Source organism: Engraulis encrasicolus, chromosome 20, assembly GCF_034702125.1.
Source record: "Engraulis encrasicolus isolate BLACKSEA-1 chromosome 20, IST_EnEncr_1.0, whole genome shotgun sequence".
Taxonomy (NCBI): Eukaryota; Metazoa; Chordata; class Actinopteri; order Clupeiformes; family Engraulidae; genus Engraulis; species Engraulis encrasicolus.
This window is the reverse complement of record NC_085876.1, coordinates 10694117-10714582: the sequence shown is the minus strand read 5'-3', so window position 1 is coordinate 10714582 and position 20466 is coordinate 10694117. Positions and strand designations below refer to the sequence as shown.

The 20466-nt window shown below is 43.4% G+C and overlaps 3 protein-coding genes across 3 annotated transcripts; 1 reads left to right on the top strand and 2 right to left on the bottom strand.

Moving 5' to 3' along the window:
* Positions 1-1753: 1753 nt before the first annotated feature.
* On the bottom strand, positions 1754-9552 carry tdp2b (tyrosyl-DNA phosphodiesterase 2b). Its single transcript, XM_063185406.1, has 9 exons — positions 9366-9552; positions 7743-7949; positions 7350-7510; positions 6809-7024; positions 5782-5873; positions 4754-4872; positions 3617-3787; positions 3048-3175; positions 1754-2116 (listed from the first exon to the last, which is right to left on the bottom strand). Exons 2-9 carry the CDS (start codon positions 7887-7889, stop codon positions 1960-1962), a joined length of 1191 nt encoding a protein of 396 aa, XP_063041476.1. The 5' UTR covers positions 7890-7949; positions 9366-9552; the 3' UTR covers positions 1754-1959.
* Positions 9553-9661: 109 nt separating this feature from the next.
* Positions 9662-11048, top strand: acot13 (acyl-CoA thioesterase 13). The gene is made up of 3 exons (XM_063185408.1): positions 9662-9850; positions 10065-10249; positions 10769-11048. Exons 1-3 carry the CDS (start codon positions 9767-9769, stop codon positions 10926-10928), a joined length of 429 nt encoding a protein of 142 aa, XP_063041478.1. The 5' UTR covers positions 9662-9766; the 3' UTR covers positions 10929-11048.
* A 17-nt stretch (positions 11049-11065) lies between these two features.
* On the bottom strand, positions 11066-18945 carry c20h6orf62 (chromosome 20 C6orf62 homolog). Its single transcript, XM_063185407.1, has 5 exons — positions 17332-18945; positions 15905-16081; positions 15389-15514; positions 13871-14005; positions 11066-12694 (listed from the first exon to the last, which is right to left on the bottom strand). Exons 1-5 carry the CDS (start codon positions 17458-17460, stop codon positions 12569-12571), a joined length of 693 nt encoding a protein of 230 aa, XP_063041477.1. The 5' UTR covers positions 17461-18945; the 3' UTR covers positions 11066-12568.
* Positions 18946-20466: the final 1521 nt, after the last annotated feature.

Below are 20466 nucleotides of genomic sequence, written 5' to 3'. Positions count from 1 at the left end.
CACACACACACACACACACACACACACACACACACACACACACACACACACACACACACACACACACACACACACACACACACACACACCTACTCTCTGCTGCCCCCCACTGACCGGGAATCAATGAACATTTCAAAGGAAACTTTTTTGTTGCTGTTTGCACATTGTAGTTATGTAATTTGGGACTGCACTTACTTGCACCAAGAAACAAAGAGGGGGAGAAAAAAAAATAAGAAAAAATATTATTATAATATTATCTATCATGTAACAGTGATTGTATGCAGTCATCGATGAGTACGCTTTCATAACCCATATGCTATCTTGTTGTTTAATAGCTGTATGACGTTCATTATGTCTGTTATAGTAATATAGTTCCCGATCCTTCCGTCTCTCAGTCCCATTCACTTCCTATCACCATCTTCGACTGTCCTGACAAATAACGGCATAAAAGCCCCTAAATATATATATATATTATAAAAACAATAGCGTCAAAACATGTCAGGTAAAAGATAAAACTTTAAGGCCTACATGTCTGAACTCTGAAGTAAAAGAAAAACGTTTCACAAACTAACTTGAAGAGTTTAACACTTCTTCTTCACACATACATTATAAGCTTGTATCAGCAAGAGGAATGGAAAAAACATACCTGCAGAAAGTATCCAGGTAGTAGGCCTACTGTAAATATTTTAGTGCATTTGTGATTGGGGCTTGAAAACTATGCACTACTCTGCCCTCTACTGGTATAAGGCCTTCAGTACACCAACATTCCACTGGACACTAGGGATATTAAAGCACCGTCTCATTTCTTTACAGGAATGTTCACTCTATGAAACTAAACCAAAAACGCGCACATCCGCCTCAAACGTCCTGGGTGCTGGACTAAGGAGAATAGATTTAGAAAGCAAAAATAAGGTCTTGTGATACCAGACTCTTGTTACTGTTACTACTAGGGGTGTGTTCAAAATATCGGTATCGGCAGGGTGCGATTTGTAGGGGGGTATGGTTTTGATATCTCCTTTTTTTCTACATGATTTTTATCACAGCTTAATGTTATTCCATTGATATTGCTTAAAATCTGAAACCTATCCCCCCTTCTGGTTTTCCGACAAATCACACCCTGGGTATCGGGATATATCGTCACGTGCATCTTCACGATACGCCAATCGTATCGGAGGTGTGAGTATCGATACTTCATTTACTAGCATAAATTGAAATTTGAAGGCTACACAGCAACTGCCAGACCTACCGTTTTGTGAAGGCAGTCTTTTACATTCACTACAGTGTAACTGTTGCTCTACAGAAAAAAAGTAACATTTGGTCCTTCATATCTATTTTCTAAAAAAATAAATAAATAATAAAAACAAAAAATGAAGGGCTAAAATATTGCGATACACATGCATCAGATCGTGACCCCTATGTCAGGGTGCGTATTGTATCAGGAGGTGGTTGGCGATACCCATCCCTAGTTATACCCATAACTGATGAATGATTTATTGAACACCAAAAGCTGTAACGGTGGCCTGGTGTTTTTTTTGTTTTGTTTTTATATAGTCATTGAAATCAAGTAGAGGATGATGAAAAAGGGGTAAGGGACTGCCGACAGATAAATGAGACTAATGTGACAGATACATTAGACTAGGTGTCAGACTGAAAAAAATGTAAATGCTGGTCAACTGAGTTCAGTAAAACCTTGAAACAACCTTATTCCGGGCCACACAGATTGTTCTGCAAGAGATTCAAAACCAGAAACCTGTTTAAAAGTATGCAGGAGTTTTATTAAGACAATTTCTTTGCACACACACATCACACTCACTCACCCATCACACTCACTCACACATCACACTCAACACACACTTAACACACTTACTCACTCATCACACTGACCACACTCGCCGACCACACACTCCACACACACACTCCAAAGGTGCAGTAGATGGCCACTGCCTGACACACACTGTCTCAGCCGGTGGTGAAGGTGCAGTATATGCCCCAGTGGTCGCTGACGAAGCGTCCACAGTCCAGCTTCTCCTGCCCCACCAGGATCATGTGATCCGCCGCCATCTTGGGAGTGCCCGTTTGCGTGGCGGGCCGCAGGTAGATGCGGTCGAACCGACACCTACGGTACAAGACAATGCGACTTTAATTGTCACTTTTTGCACAATAACGCCGTTTCTCAAATCGTGCACTTGTGTCAGTGTATACTGCCCTACAATCTAAGAACGCAGTAACTCTGAAAACGGCAAACTGAGAAAAAAGGCTTCAAAGTTTCCCATATGGCGCGACAACTGTGTTGTCGGTAAATTGGTGGTGACACTTCCTGGTAATGCTTGTTTAGGATAGAAATTTAATGCACACAAAAAAAAGCAAAAAACAACATTTATGTGTCTTTTTGCCACAAAAAACAGAGTTACTGCGTTCTTGGCTGGTATTACTGCCACAAAATGGAGTTACTGCAGGAGTTACTGCGTTCTTGGCTAGTATTACTGTCTACTCCCAAACCAGTCCCATTGGAACGTGCAGCAGTAACTCGCCGACTTACTGCGTTTTTGTTTTGTACGACATAACCTGTTAATACAACAAGCAGTAACTTTTTTTGGTCATTTTTGCACTTTCAAAATGAGTTTTCTCCAAAACGGGACGGTGTTGGACCACCATTTTTTGACACAAGACAAATGAGGTAGTTTAAAACCCATTTCCGATATAAAAAAAAATTCAACCATTTTGAGTTACTGCATTCTTGTTTTGCACGGCAGTATAGTGCTCTGAGGTCTTTAGTGTGTCGTGTCGATGGAAAGTCTGAACTTTCAGTGCATTGAGTTTTCAGTGCGAGTGCCCTACGCACTGAAACTAAGTGCACAACTTAGTGCATTATTTGAGACAAAGCATACATCTTGCTGAATCGCAAGGCAACACCATTCAAAAAAGACAGGACAAACCATACATTTAAATATGGAGTATTATATGAAGCATACAAAAATAATCCGACAGAACAAAAGTGAGCAACACGACAACATACAAGTAGCGATTAGCCACTGAGTAGTACATACCTGCTGATGTAGGGGACACTCTTGTTGCTATTGGCCTTAGTGTCCCACGTGTAGCGGCAGTGCTCCTGTTTGCCAAGGGACTCCCACAAGTCACACACACCCGCTGGCAGACCACCCACCTTCGCTACCTGTACGCACACACACACACACACGCGCACACGCACACACACCTCTGTCATTGAAGTGACCATCTAAAACTGTAGTAATCATGCTCCTTGCATAATTCTGTATTAGTATCTCTACAATGCTATGCAGAGCTATGGTAAAGACACATCAATGGGATTATTTCTTCAAACTCAGTTGGTATATATATATATATATATATATATATATATATATATATATATATATATATATATATATATATATTTTTTGTTGTTATTTCACATCAAAATGGCACAAATGTTGTGTATATCAAGTCTAGAACCAGCTGTTTTAGTCATGTTACCAACTATCGGATGTTCAATAGTGTAACTAAAAAGCACTTTGGGTCAGCCAAAATGCTACTCTAGGCAACAAAATTGTCACATGAATAATGTGGGGGAAAATAAATTGCGTTGAGTTGTTACCTCTGTGTCCCGCAGGTTGGTGTCTCCCCCGAAGATGATGGTCTTGTTCCCCGGCGTCTCCCTCATCTTCTTCAACATAATCTGCAGCTGGTTCATGCGCTCGCTCGCCTGGTTCTTACAGCTCTCAAAGTGGGACGTCATCAGACACAGCTCCTGGCCCTGGAAGGTGACCTGACGTTCACAAACAAAACATTAAGTGCCTAGTAGTAGAGCAGTGGTTCCCAAACTGGGTCATTTCACGTGAAATCAGACACTTTGGGACCCGACCGACCCGGATTTCAATCATACTGGGTGTGCCTTTTTAGTAGCAAGGTAGCACCCCAGAACTGCATTGGTTTGAATCTGACATGAATATTAAACAGACTAGCAAAGGTTTACAAATGAGGGTAGGACACTATACATTCAGCCTTGATTATATCAGTCAGAGTAGTCGATCGGGTCCCAAAGTGTCTGATTTCACGTGAAATGACCCAACTGGGGATCCCTACAGAGGTCACGGTGGTCCTGCAGGGGGATCCGGGAGAGAAGAGAATACTTGCGTAAAATCTAGACAATTACATATACCACATGTCTATGATGGCAACATTTAACACACAAAAATGTACTTGTTCATGTGATATTCTACTACAGTTGCAAAACAATTCATTATGAATAGGAAGGAATAGGAACACTCCACCTTATTTCAGGAAAGTGCTCATCTGTACAGGTAAAATATGAGATTACATGGGATTGCAACCCCGGGCAATAGCCCCTCCAATGCCCTGCTCCTTTCGCAGCAGCTCGCCCCATGGAAAATGATGACAAATTATATATTTGTAACAATTTTAACATGTTTTACAAGTAAGTAGATGTCGTTTCAGGGCGTGGTTTCACCCACTCTCGGGTGCCTCCCCGGGCAATTGCCCGGTCGGGCTGCCCCTAGGACCACCCCTGATCTTACCAGCAGCTATGTCATGGGGTACCACTGTGCAGTATGCTACCACTAGTACTGACTTACACAGCATCCAGCCACCTTACCTAGGCTACCATCTTACCACTACTACAAGCACCAACTTACACAGCATCCAGCCACCTTACCTAGGCTACCATCTTACCACTACTACAAGCACCAACTTACACAGCATCCAGCCACCTTACCTGGGCAACCAGCAGGTTCCTCATCATCTGTGTCATGGGGTAGGGGATGATCTCACTCTGCAGGAACTTCACTCTGGACTTCTTCAGCATCAGGCCCGTGAAGTAGCCCTCCTCCCCACCTGGACACAGGTCAATCACATGACATACAGGGTGAGTTCCAATATGTACACTCCCGTCCTCCCTTGCTCACTAGCCTCCTTGTGGCGCCACCGAGAAATACAACAGAATTATATTTCAATATCTCGCAAAAGCTCAATTTCTAATGTCATTTTCTCATTTGCCAACAGGATGGTGAATTAAAGAATAGTCCCCCAAAAGTTGTTGTGGATAGGCTGGCAGCGGGGAAACTTTATTGTTTTATCTATGGAGGCGGGGCATCAGTGAAACGCGAGGCCACGAGCGCAGACCGAGAACGGGAGTCCGCATATTGGAATCACAATCAGCAGACGTCTGTGTCATGAGTGCAGGTAAAAAACACCACAAAGGCTACCTTCAGTGCCAGAACCCAGGCAACTTGGACCCGAAACCAGGCCACCGGCACAGTACAGCGTCACATTACCGAAGTATTGTGGAAGTCCTGCCAAATTTGCCTTGTGCCAGTGCTGCCAACATGGGCGATTGGCTAATCAGCTCCTCAACCTGGCAGAAGGGGTGTGTAATAATTCAGCTGGTTCATTGAATTGGCTGAAGGAAATCTGTGGCATCGTTTTACTTTCTGAACCCAGGATTGTCCACCCCTGCCAAAGAGGTAAGACCAATCAGAAATTGTAGGCTCGAATCCCACCTGACCACTACCTACACCTCCATCCGTGGCTGAAGTGCCCTTGAACAAGGCACCTAACCCCACATTGCTCCAGGGACTGTAACCAATACCCTGAATAGCAATACATGTACAGTAAGTCGCTCTAGAGAAAAGTGTCAGCTAAATGTAATGTAATGTAGCAGTACTTTTAGTACCAATAATACTTTGTGTGTAGCACATAGTTTGCAGGGGCCTTTATGCGAGCTGAGCAAAATGATATCGTTACCTTCAATGACGATGTAGCTGACGGCCCTCTTTCTGATGTACTGAATGTACGGTGGCACCAGCTCCTGAAGAAATACGATGTCCGGTGTGTATCTGTAAAGAAGTCAGCACAGTGTGTTAGTGTGTCATCACTCGACATGGCACCCTCAGTCAGGGCGCAACAAGAAATCATAAAATGGCAAGAAGGAAAAGACCAGGTGGGTCTTGCCCAAGGCACGCAGCTTTGTTTTACGAGTCATTCTGCATTCATATATGGCAACCTGCCTCCATGGCCTTAACTGCAGGTGACTTTGTGTGTGTGTGTGTGTGTGTGTGTGTGTGTGTGTGTGTGTGTGTGTGTGTGTGTGTGTGTGTGTGTGTGTGTGTGTGTGTGTGTGTGTGTGTCTTGTAATGTGTAGCACTTCAGTCAGGGTGCCATGGGGTACCACTGTGCAGTATACTACTAATCAGGGCTCTAAATTAACACCAGCCAAATGCTGGTGAAATTTCTGTTTCGCTGGTAGAAAAGACCAAATTACTAGCCACTTTGACTGATTAGTGGAGGGGTGTCAAACTGAAATTGACTGGGGGCCAACATCGGAATATGGAATAAAGTTGCGGGCCGAACTCAATATTTATTTTTAATAAATGAACTAAAATTGTGCTGCATATGAGTGTGAGCCGTGTCATTGGCCTGGGCCCACTGGGCCTTGGCCTGGGCCCACTCATTCTGTGACACACGAAATTTTATGTTCAAGTCTTGGTACACTATACATCAATGATGAGGGCCAATTGTAATACACATTTGACATTATCTCGCGGGTCGTATAAAATGACTCTGCGGGCCACTTTAATAGGTGTAACTGACACAATTTATGTGGATTTAAACAAAGAGAGACATGTGCATAAATATGGCCACCCCAAAGAAGGCCAAACCTTTCTGATATAGCTGTATCTTCACCAAATAGGGTCTCTCACTGGCCTATGCCTCTGAGTGGGAAATGTTTACATTACGATGCAAATGTACTGTTACGGTCACAGTGACTTACAAAGCCAGGTAAGAGCAGAGGCCTCTCGCCCGTTCTGCCATGTTCAGTGTGTCCAGGCCGTCCACATTCCACGTGAGAAGAGACAGCTTTGGGTCAGCTTTCTCCTCCTCCACTGGCTGGGCTGTTGATGCTCCATTCACAACAGGCTTTGTGCTGCTGCTTCTGCTGCTGCTGCTGCTACTGGATCCACTGGGCTCCTCGCTCGTCAAGTCTATGCTGAGGGTTACACAGAGATCTCAGTCAGGTGTGTGGTCTGATCAGTTCAAGAGACCTCCCCCTGCTGATTTCCACGACCATCATGGATAAGGTGTGAAAAGCCGTCTTGATGCCCCACAACAACTGGTTTCCCAGATGTGTTTGGACAGAACATATTGGAAAGTAATTTTGAAATGTACTCCCGGTCTGCTATGACCAAGCAATGACTGCGCTGACATCTGGGTCGAACTCAGTTGTTGGAGAAGCCAAAGAGCATGTTACAAAGAATCCCAGCTAACTCATACACCAAATGTAGAGCTCATTTTTCCTTTACATGATGACTTACCACGTATTTTCTGTAGGTTTCAACCGTTTGTTGGAGGGTTCTGTGTTCTCTGTGCTTTTCCTTTTCAGGTCTGTACTGTGGTTGTCTTTTGGAGTTTCTTCATCAAAGTCCACGGCAAAAACGGATTCCATGTCAGCCTCGAAAAATGCATTCAGAGCTCTCTGGGGATTTAAAAAAAGACACATTGAGCTTGCCATATCTAGGACAATCATAGAATTTGTGCCAAGTCACCGGTCAGGATTGGTATAGCCTACTGAGCAACTGTGATTTATTTATTTGCGGTATCCCAACATAGCATGCTATAATGCAACATACAGTAAATATTTGGCTTTTGCAAGACTGGTAAGTGTCAGACAAGTATCATTGGTGTCAGATGTTTATGGTAGCAGTTACCTCCATGTTCCAGTCATTTTCGGCTAAATAGCACTGAGCAACAGCGCTGTCTGACCCAGTGATGGAGGCAAACTCTTCGCACTGCAGGAGCCTAGTCTTCTCCACTTCATCCGAGTTCTCCGGGACTTCTATGGCCGCTGATGCCATTGTGAACTTATGGAGCTAGCAGCTAGTGAAGCTAAAGTGTAGGACTTTTCAAAAGTTAACCTCTTAAAGTTCGGGGTGGTCGGTACCGGGTTCAATGACTTTGAACTTGAACTTGATCTTCATTCCGCAATTGTTTAAAATCCAGGTGGTGTAATAAACCCAGGAACATTATATATCATTGGAAAGCTTAGAACCTCAGGAACACACCTAGCACTACTATACAGGGATTTGAACATATTGTATGTGCATTATTATCAATTTATTACACAATGTCACCTTTCAAATTTGACCCCCTCAAGCACCCCTCGCCTGATGTCTCCCTACCTTCCTAGGATGAGTGGACATCCAAACATGAACTTATCTCAAAATGTCTGTTACAATCCAAGGTTTATGAGAGTGTAGTCTTTTTTTACTTTATTTCAACCAAAAGTTGTACAACTCCAGTCAAACAAAACCACTTTATTGTGGAAAAAAATGATCATGTTTTTTCCCCTCAGGAATTGTGCTGTTTTTGTCCACACTTCCATATTTTTCACATGATCAATGATATTCCACATGATCCCCAGACTCTGCTGATTACATGGGCAGCACTGGGGTGGCTCTGTGACATTCCTACCCTGAAAGACAAGCCTTAGAAGAGAAGTAGGCAGGTCCTGTTTTACACAGCTTTGTGTTGGCTCATTTGCTTTGAATGACTGCAGCTCCCTCAAAGCAAGAGCTAGAAACTCCATTCAAAGACTGAGTGATAGCCCAGAGTCCAGGTTTTCAAATGAGTCATATAGCTCTTCTGTATTACACCCAGGGACAAAGGAATCTCAAAACTGCTCAAGAATGCCCCTTTCTTACCATGTTTTTACTGTACATAGTGTACAGTACCGTACAGTACTGTACAGCAACATCTCTGTAATACTACCCAAAAGGCATATCCAACCATGGCTGATTACTGTATAACACCTCCAGGAGTATGCTTTCATATGTGACTATGATAAGGCTTCTAGCTCAAAAGGTTCTTGTACAGTAAGACCTTATATGGGGGGTGCATTTTTACTAACTAAAAAAAATACAAAAAGACACTTGGTAAAACGCATGTGTATATCCACACATAATTGTCTTGGTAAAGGTCATATATAGATGTAGCAAGTTCTCCTTTGACAAATAGCTTCAGTAGACCTGTGATGAAGTCTTAAATATGTTTCCAATGCCAAATGTATCAGCTATACTGCTGAAATGTAGTAATTTCTAGGGGGTCTTCATGAACGCATTTCAGAAAAAAGATGTTCTAACCCCTGTAAGTCCTTGGCAGTACATCACAAAATCTTCCTGTCACTTCCTGAAGATTCTACAGAGTCTCTACTTTCAAATGGTACCAGCCACTTCATGATGAGTCAAAGTATGCAGACACAGGAAGCATCTAAGTAGACGTTGTGCAAAACTTTAAAAACACTCAAAAATAGCCCCGAAGCTTAAGAGGTTAACTGGTATAGAGACAAAACTTCTCAAGTATTAACCTCCACTTGTACCTAAAACATCTCTGCCACCAGTTTTCAACGCGCTCTTCGCAACTGGTGCAACATGAAAATAATCTCGGCTGGACACACAAAATGTATGCATTTTATGACCTAACCCGCTTCTACATGTTTATTCAACCTTCATGTGTTGTAGACAACGTTTAAACACTCATTTCGATAGAAAACTGTTTGTCAATAAGAGGGCATGATGTATACATTTGCAGTACGTTGAAAAGTTTTGTTGAACTTTTATTTCACCTTGGTTTTGTCGACTTCCCCACTTCCGGTAGTCCCACTGCGTAAAGGGCACTCCTTTTTTAGAAGTTGACACATTGGTCCTTGGAGTTGTGCAGAAGAACAGCAAGCGAAATGGTTTCTCTATCGTTAAATTCCATAAAACAGATCATGAAGGCTATGGTTGACACTCCTGGGTTCGATCGTGTTTTGAGCAAGGTTTGCCCAATCACCGTTGTCTTGTTCTTTAGAGAGAGAAAGTTTACCTTATCCACGGCTATGACGTTCGCGGTCCAAACTCTCTTTTTGACGTTACCATCACAGTTAATGAAATGCCTATCGACAGGATTGAATTCGTGTGTCACGCCGCTGGTGAGCCTGGCAAGCACATATAAATCTTTGTTTGTTCTCGCTGCGATTGCTTTTCTCTCAGGTAGATGTTCTGTCCGCGAGCCCCGGTAAGGTGGTGTGTGAGATGAAGGTCGCGGAGGAGCATACGAATCGAGGTGGAACCCTTCACGGAGGTCTCACGGCGACCCTGGTCGATGTCATCTCCACCACTGCCATTATGTACTCCGAGAGAGGAGCACCGGGAGTCAGTGTCGACATGAATATCACGTACGTATCTGGCTATGCACTGCAGCATTAGAGCTCTACCTGCGGGCGAGCCCCTATTTCATACAGGTGCTGGTGTAAGCATCACCACGTCGTGACAGATGTACCATTTGGGCTGGTCAGTGATATTTAGCATGAAGGTGTGCCCTGGTTAGTGTTGCCACCTGTCCAGGTTTTTCCTGATTGTCCAGGATTTTAATGACATGTCCAGGAAAACAAACACTTCCCTGGACAATGAATGAATGAAGGATAGCCTACTATTGCGTACAAGCAAAAAGGTTGATTGAGATTGAAATGTCCAGGATTTTTTTCAGAGGTGGCAACCCTAGCCCTGGTCCACTGTGGTAAAGCATGTTATCACCTCATAATTACAATGTATTATTTTTCAATCAATTTAGGCAGAATCATCACTTTTTCCTGGGCACAAGTGACCTCCTTCCAAGCCAGGGGCCAGCCACCCATGGATTTCTTTCATTTTGCAGTGGTTGCTTGCATTTCCTAACAATTTAACATGTTTGACAGGTACATGAATGCTGCCAAAGTGGGTGAGGATGTCCTCATCACAGCGCAGGTTCTGAAGCAGGGAAGGACCTTGGCTTTCGCCACTGTGGACCTCACCAACAAAGCCACAGGGAAACTCATAGCTCAAGGGAGGCATACCAAGCACCTCGGAAGTGGCTGAATTCAACACATCTGTGTTGATTGAGAATAGGGACACATTGAATGCTGTATTATTTGTATGATGAGTGTAAATACCGTTTCAACGCTGGCAAATAAAAGACAAGGGCATTTCCAAAACGCTGCAGTGAATCTTTGAGATATGGTTCAGCAGAGTGGATTTATTTCAAATCGTTTCAAAACATGAGGGTTCGCCCCAAAAGAAAACAAAAAAGAGCGCCATTACCATCATTGTTAAAATGCAAACGATTCAACAAAGAAACTCATTGAAATGATTTAATGTCTTATTCGCCAAGTAAAGCAGACTTACAGATAAACCTTGTCCCACATTCAAGCACTGCAATAATTAGTTTTCTTCCATTACAAGATCTGTGTGTTCCTGTAAATTTAAAACAAAAAACAAGAATCCTAGTGATCTTCAAAAAAAAAAACCCACCCTTTTTTGATGTGTAGGTATGTCTGGCAAAATAAGCTTTTAAAACATTGGTTTCCCCTTCACCCAAATCTGCATTACTCAGTAGCTTCTTAGTGCACAAGTGGCTTGTTTGGTGTCCCGTGACCGCTCTCTCAACCCGACCAAACCCCCCACTTCTGCTCGCCAGCATTGCATAACTCAAGACCTCTGTCTGCACCCCCCGCCCCCACCACCCAATCTCCAAATCTTAGCATCATGTAAAATTACAGGGAACAAAAGACATACGGTTTGATTTATAGGCGAGGAATGACACTCAAAACAAAAAAGTTAAGTCCAGCGAAACAAAGGCAGTTTGAAGACAAAAAAAGAAGCAATGTCTAGACCAAATGAACTGAATCATCCACCTCTTTACCTCTTTGCATATTATCTGGAGTTGAGCCCGAGCTTGGTTGTCCTTAAGTCACAGATTGTCACTTTACCAGGAAATCTCTAGCATCTTTAAAAAAAAATCAATACCCCCTTTTTAAATGCTATTACAGCCAAGTTGAACAATCTTTCATGACTCGGGACATACACACATATACACAACCAGTCCAAAACAAGATGACCATATGAAGACCACTGTCATTGGATCATGTTTGCTTGCTTGCTTGCTTTTTTTTGTTGTTTGTTTTTTCTTTCCTTTTTTATCACCAAGTTCCTTCTGTGACTTGCGGATCATCACTTTGCTGCTCCATGGAGAAACAACCACTCAAATCAAAATGTTCTTGCAGGTTCAAATAAAACAAAAAACCCATATGGAGGTTTGGGGACAGGTGTGAAGGGAAGGGGCAGTGACAGAGGGAAGTGGGGAGGGAGGGATGGAGCAGAGTTTGTAGGTAAAAGCTGAGGAAGGGAGGTGAAGTGAAGCGGAGTGGGAACCAAACCAAAATCTTTCGAAAGGCTCGAGGATGGGACATGGTGAGAGGCTTTGGGAAGGATCAAAGGGTCATGGATAGGCAGAAGGGGGTTGAATCAATGAGCAGAATGAGTGAGTGGTCAACAAAAAAAGAGGAGAGTTCCAAGCACAAGTTCAATTCTATTCAATAGAGCAACATTATGGATGAGGTCAACTTGCTTTGGTGGGGCTGGTCTGGGCTAGGTGCAGTGGGTAGGTGGGGGTTGGGGTGAGGTAAGCTGGGGCTGGAGGGTTGGTTGGATGGATGCTCGCTCGCTGGAGGAGAGGGTTGCTAGTCTGGCATGTAGGGACGCAGGTGGTCCTCCACCTCCCCCACGCCCCAACACGTCAGCTGGTCCTGCGGCAGGTACAGGCACAGGCTGCACAACTTGAAAACTGTGGCCTTGGTTTTTGGAGTCTGGTATAAGAGAGAAAGAGAGAGAGAGAGAGAGAGGGGGAGAGAGAGAGAGAGAGAGAGAGAGAGAGAGAGAGAGAGAGAGAGAGAGAGAGAAGAACAGGGTCAGGTCAGTTTCATCACAGTAGATGCACACTGTAAGTTGTCACGGGCTGTTAAAGGACCAGTTCAGTCTATTTCAACATGCAGTTGTAATGCTCACACTACCCTGGACTTGTCAGTAACTGAGGTTTTTTTCTTCTTCTTCAGCCTTTTCAGAGATCTTAGTCATTGTAATGGGGCAGCGCTTTGTTTACATAAAAAAACAAACATTTTTTTTTATTCCCAAAAACATCCAAAGGGTTATACAACATCACCAGACAACTAGCAAACAGCGGTACCTTCTGGGAAGACATTTGGGGTAGGCCTATGTTCATTTTTTTTAAAAATGTAAACAAACGCTGCCCCCAATAGAATAGCTCATATCTCGGAAAGGGCTTAGCCGAAAAATGTGGCATCACCAGGTACTGACAAGTCAAGGGTAGCGTAAGCAATACAACAGCATATTGAATAGGGATGCACAATGTCAAACATTTCGGCCGATACCGATATTTGATATTGATATTGCGGTTTTGGCCGATAACCGATATTAACCAATACCGATGTTTTTCTTTTTTTTTTCTTTTAAAGAGATGACAATGATGCTAATAAGCAGAATTTTTGAATGTCCTCTTATTTCCAAAAGCACTTTTTAACTACCTGTGATAAAATTAGATAAAAAATAGAGACAAATTAGAAGACAAACAATGAAAGTCACCGTCAAGTCCAATCTTTTAAAACCGTAACATATATAAAAAAAACATCGGCGTTAACATCGGCCCAGTTTTACCCATCGGACCGATGTCCGATGTGTTGAGAAATGTCAAATATCGGCCGATACCGATACATCTGGCCGATACATCGTGCATCCCTAATATTGAAATTAACTGAACTGGTCCTTGAAGTTGTCTTTTTCACACTGTACAATCTGCATGTGCGTTCTATTCGCAGGAAGCAGAAGCCTTCAGTCGATGGGCCATTAATTTCAATAGGACCCCGTTCATAGCCCGCGCATGCACACACAGTATATAGACTCAAGTTCTAGACTTGCACTTTTAACACCACAAGTGATGGAGGGTCAGGCTCAATTGATCACAGTACCTGTAAGTGCTGTTTGTCCATGAAGAGAAAGACAGATTGATTGGGGTTGTTCATAACCATCCCAGCCTTGTCTTTGCGGCCCACGGCGTGCAAAAACTGTTTCTCGTAGTCTCCGTGATGAAACTCAAACTTGGCCTGGGGACAAAGGAAAATTAAATCACATTATAACCCATGCTTCCTGAATCCATCTGTCAGCTGTTAACCTTGTACCGTTCTACTTCTCTCAATTGGTGAACCATGAGGTTATGTTCACAGAATATGTCAACTTATAAACAAATTAACTGTAACTTGAGGCTACAAATAAATGTCTGTGAATGGGTTTGTACTTTGAGCCCTTGATGGGCCCAGGAAAAAGTAATCTGAAAGGGCCACCCACCTAATATTGACAATGTAATTAGGACTCAATTCTGGGGCCCCTCTCTGGGCAACACAGTACTCTAGTTCCTTGGTCCCCCTACAGGCTGGAAAAAGAACTGCCACTTAAAGTACAGTTCAGGCCTGCTCTTCCTGTTTTGTGCAGTTTTAGCTCATTAAAAACAGCACAGCACAGCGTTTTTACAGGCCAATAAAGAATCATGCTGGAGCCAGTTCCTGCACCAAATCGTGATCCAATTGATGTCAATGATTGGCAAAAATCAGAGTGTGATGGCAAGTAAAGCTGGCTTTTTTTGTGCACCAACAGTGACGCTAAAGAAGGCGTCAGCCCGTTTACCCTGGCTAAATACTGTAAAATAAGCCAACCCTATGAATAATGGGTCATTCACCAGTAAGCATATCTTTTGTTCCCAGTGTAACTGATGCAAGAACCACAGAAGCCGTTCTGGCTGGCCTGAAAACAGCTTGGGTAGTCAGCCACACTGTTTTTACATGTTAAGGCATTCATTACATTACACTTAGCTGACGACTTTATCCAAAGCAACTTACATTTATTTCAAGTATAGGGTATTGGTTACAGTCCCTGGAGCAGTGTGGGGTTAGGTGCCTTGCTCAAGGGCACCTCAGCTATGAAGTGAGGTAAGGAGTCGAAGGGTGGCATTCGAACCTGCAACCCTCTGCTTAACCACTAGGCCACAGCTGCCTGTTAACGAGACCACTAAAACGATGTTGAATATCCTCTCTAGAATCAACCTTCTAGAATGTCTGACTGCAATTCAATATTGTGCATCAGTGTAGAAAACAATACGTTTTTGAGGGGCTTTTCCTTAATTCAATACCAAATGGGAGAACACCCTCTGAATTATATTTTTGCAAGATATTGAGGGAAAAAGAATAAATAAAAGAAACAAAACTTTGATTATTGATGACGTTGAGCCTTGTGCGATAAGGCCAAAGCAAAGGGTAGGAGGAAGGACACTCGATTCGCAGTTTATAGCTCAGGGGTGCATTTCTCAAAACCAAAGTTGCTTACTACATTAGCTACTTTGTTGTTTTCAATGCATTTTCCCAAGTTGCTAACGGGCTAACAACTTCTCTTTTGAGAAATGCACCCCTGGTAAGGTGGCGGTAGTGGTGACGCACCTGAACAGGCCGAAAAGGCTCATGCTCCGCCCCTTTCCAGCGGGAGAAGAGGAGGCAGACTATCTTCTCTATGTCGTTACGGGGCCAAAGGATGAAGTCCATCTCCTGAGTGCACCCAATGACGTCCTGTGCAGGACACAAGAAATAAACAAGGTGTACCGTTAGCCAATCATGTCCTTTGAGACACTGACAAAAACAAACAGTGTTATCGTTAGACAGTGACGTTCTCCAGGACACAATATCACCATGTACCGTTAAGTACTGGTGACTGTGTACTGAGATGACAACTTACTTAAGACAAGAGTTAAGTTGTTTATCTTTACACTGCTCATCTGAAATGGGCCCCCGCCCCTCTACAAGCACACAATTGCTGACCCAACCAACATCAGCTTAAAAGCTGACTCAGTTAGATACTTGTATTTATCAAAGAAATGCTGACAATCTGTCATTTCAAGGTCTTCCCGCCCTTGACTCTGGCGGGAGACAGTAGTAGGCCTACAAGTCAAGTCCACTCACCCTGCGCATGGACTGATAGCGAGGCGCGTGCAACTGCACAATGTCTTTCTGCAGCAGCTCAATGGAACTCTCCAGGGAGTAGTTGGAATCCCGCACGCCCTTCAGGATGTTCTCTTCGTAGTTGTTGGTCATGACGGGTAGCACCTCTGCTACCTCGAAAAGTGCAGACTTCTTTTTCTGTGCAGACAGACAGAGACAGACAGACAAGGCTTTTAGTTAGCACTATGGGTAGTCATGGGTAAGCGGTTAGGGAGTCAGACTTGTAGCCCAAAGATTGCCGGTTCGACACCTAATCCCCATCCTCCTCCATGACTGAGGTACCCTGAGCATGGTACCGTCCCGCCGCACTGCTCCCTAGGGGCGCCATTGAGGGCTGCCCCCTTGCATGGGTGAGGCATAAATGCAATTTCGTTGTGTTCACTGGTGCGCTGTGGAGTGCTGTGTCACAATGACATTGGGAGTTGGAGTTTCCCAATGGGCTTTCACGCTTTCACTTTCACTATGGTACTTTGCGAGACACCTTAAGCGCTTTTCTTGTAAGAAAAACACATGCAGACAGAAGGAAGCTTTAGTGAACACTATGGTACTTTGTGAACCATGCTCAGACAGTAGCAGTAGTAGTTACTACACTTTGCCTTTGTAGGGCAGTAATACTTAGCAGCGTTATGTACTTTGCAAGACACCTGTAAGTGCAGACTTCTTTTTCTGCTCACACAGACAGACAGGTTTTTAGTTAACTTTACAGTACTTTATGAAGCGCCCCACAATGCAGACTTTGTTAAGACAAACAGACGACATAAGGGTTATTTGGTGAAGACCAAATCATTAGTCATTTGCGAAGCACACATTACAGACTTTTTCTCTGACAACAGACAGGCAGGCAGAGAGTGATCTAGTTAACACTATGGTATGTGAAGGACCTTGAAGTGCAGAATCTTCTGATTCTGCTTTAACAGAAGTGTTTTTTTTTAGTTACAAATAGAATAGAAACCTAATAACTCCCTGTGCCAGGGACAAAATATCAAATTCTGCTCAGTTGCCTTTTTATGATCGTGAAGCGCCCAAAAGTGAGGGTTCCTTGTGTGGTCGACAGAAGGCAATTGTGTTTGTTGTTCTTGTACTTCATCAAGCAATGTTTTGTTTATTTCATACATATAATTTCACAAGTTAGGTGATCGTCTTTGGTTATTTGCTAGGTTTTCATAGTTGCACTTTGCTTAGGATGGAATGTGATGCTGCTGTCAACAGTATTTAGCAGGTGCCTGTGAAGCATTAAGGCAAACAAGAGAGGACAAACAGCAAAATAATAAACAATCAGTTTTGAAGTAGTCTTCAGAACAAGACAAACCGTGCAGTCTCAATGGGTGGCTCCACTTTCAATGACACTGGTGGTGTGTAGAGTATGCCGATGACACCTTGGTGCTCACCTTTTCTTTGAACACGAAGGCGATGTAGATCTTGAAGTCAAACTGGTCAGCCAGGGATTCTCGCTTCTTCCGCAGTTGAGCGCGGAGTCGGTTTCTCATTTGGTTTCTTCGGGAAGTCGCGTCCCCCATCGTTAATGACGATCGTTTCACTTTTTTATATAATTTATGAAGAATCTATTTTTGTTGTTGTTATTTTGTCTTACGGACTAGCGCGGAACTAAGGTTACCCCTTTTCAGAGAGGAGAAAGTAAAGGTCTCTACACTAACTTGGATTACATACTACTTCTAATAGGAGGGGGGAAAACAAACCCAAAGCTAAGTCATTTTAGATAAAATGGGAAAAGTGCGACTGCTTAAATTTAGCTGCGTCGAGGCCTACATTAGCAGTGTCAGGGTAGCTTTCTCAGGAGATCATATTGGTAAAAGCTGGGCAATCAAGTTAAGGCCAAAAGAAACGTCCCGCAAATCGTCTCTACACAGGGTATCAATCAGAAAACAGAAAGCAAAAAGATTAAGGTAACTTTTGTCGCTGCAAATGTAACGCTAAATGACAACAAAAATGAGAGTTCTCATAACTTCCGAAACCCATACCGATACAGGCTCTTCAACTGTGAAATACAAGCCTAGACGAGCTGAGAGAACTAGCCTACGTTTTGATATAACCAAGAGCTTCGTTCATTATTGTATTTTTCTCGTTTGTAATTTGTTTGTAAAGCACTACTTCAGTAACGGCTCTTTGAATGGCAGGGGGTACAGACGACCATGGCAGACACGTGTAGATGCCAGGACAAATTGGCACCATGTGAAACACAGAAGTTACCAGAAAAGGTTGACATGTCGGTATTTACAGCCATAAAACTGGCCCACGGTCTTCTACGCCATTGTCGATAACATTCCTCATGTTGAGAGCTATTGATGGTTGGCCAGCTAGCCAACTTGTGCTAGCTAGCTAGGCAACGCAGCGATAGACTTTACCACCAGCTAGCTATAAAACTCACCAGCTACATTTTAATTTAGACTTATCAGTGTAATAACATGCCCCTGTCCTTGCTGAAGAGCTGACAATGTGCCTCTTTACATTTTCCCTTGATTTAACTGAAAGCTTGCCTTACCACTGCGAATACCCGGATCTTGCGATGTTTGCTAGCTACCTAGCTAACTATTGTTGGTCGTCACCATTTTGAGAGGTGTATATTGCTGCCACATTGTTGAAGTTATTAAGCCTGTTATTAGTTGACTAGCGCCGTCTCGTCTCTTCCAAGGGGTAACACGAGTACATTTAAATATGCCCACAGTTAACGGTACAATAGTTTTCTCTTTTGCTGACGCTTCAAGGTAGTATCTCCGCTTGTTTTCGATCTTTTTTTCAGTCGTCACAAACAACCAACCTAGCCAGCCATGCCATGTCAAGATAAAGTGACAAACCAACAGAAATCCTCCGTTCTCTCGGGAGATATGCGACGAGATTTGCTTCTTGGTGGACCCATACTTATCAGTAATTGTGTAAAACGACTTTTGATCGGTTCTTTGACGTTTCCGGCCTTCTATAGCTGTCTGAGTGAAGAAGAGCTGAGCTGTTCGCCAAACAAATGATTCCAAAATGGCCCCTGCGCGTCACCCAGTTCTGCAGACAGTGCGTGGACACGTGACAGCTGCCCTATGAAAAACAGTGACAGTGGTGAACATGTGCGAATGGCTAGCATGACAACTGCGCTTGTTTTGGCATAGAGGGCAAGATTAGTATGCTCTCTCACTGTAGCCTACTGAAATAGGTCACTCACTCACTGACACTCACATTGTAAAATGTTTCAAGATTCAATATTTTATTACATCTAATCATAGTTTGAAGCCTATAATAGAGTAAAACATATTGTGTTTTGTCTCCTCAAAAGATAAATGAAAAGCTGTGTGTGTGTGTGTGTGTGTGTGTGTGAGTGAGAGAGAGAGAGAGAGAGAGAGAGAGAGAGAGAGAGAGAGAGAGAGAAGAGGGCATATACATGTCATCAGACCTCTAAATTAACACCAGACAACTAGCCAAATGGTAGTTTGGCTGGTAAGAAAGACCAACTTACTAGCCATTTTGACCCATTAATGAGCGTGTGTTTGGCTAGTAAGATTTACATCTACTCGTCATTTTGGCTGGTGGTGAAAAAAGTTAATTTAGGGCCCTGCATGTTATACTAAAACATTCAACTGCATATGGACATCACATTCACCCCCCTAAACACAATTCTGAGATTGATGGTAGACTAAATAGCCTACCACTTGTAGACAAACGACGGCAATAGGCTACAGATTACATTGTAATCAGATGCAGCATCGACTCTTCAATGGGAAGCAGTTAATAGGTGCGATCGAGATGTGTCAACGCATGAATGCGCATTTAGACAGCAATGCACCCTGGATGGAAAATGCTGCATGACGGTTAGATTTCCTGTCAAACTTCGAAATTTCGTCGACGTTGCGTTGACGAGGTGACATGTCACATGGTGTAAAACTATCGCGGGATGAATGCGGCTGCAGTCAGATCTTGCAACCTCTGCAGTTGCTTATCCCCTTCAACGCTCGTCGGCGCACTGCCTCCGAGGTCACGCGCCCATGAACTGGTTGGTCAACAACTCACTCACGTGTGTATATGGGTCTTGTCTCACACCTCTACACAAGTTTGCGCAGGTCCCCACTTCAGCTCCTCCTCACTGCCTGTCCCCCCACTCCTCACACGTGGTGTGTTAGTAGAGCAAACCGGTGCGAGCTCATCGTCTCGTTCATATTTGTGGCCGACTTTAAATGCGCTGTATTTAATAACACCCACATCGTGACAACAAGTTCTCGCTTACCTCCGTTGCGCAACGTCGACGCTCGCAATGAAGTCGTATGGGCTTATTATAGGCTATATAGGCCTACAAAATATAAACGTTTGAAAGGACACACAGAATTGACACATAGTGTAGTTAGCCACACTACTTCCTCAAAAACCTAACAAAAACAAACATTTGTGACACCTGTCGTGTGGCCTGGCTATCTGTGTTTGCGAGATAAACTATCATTGAAAGTAACACGCAAACACATCTCACTCCTTTTACACTAAAATGTTTACAGAACAGCAGATGGCCAGCAGGTGATGCGCGTGAACAA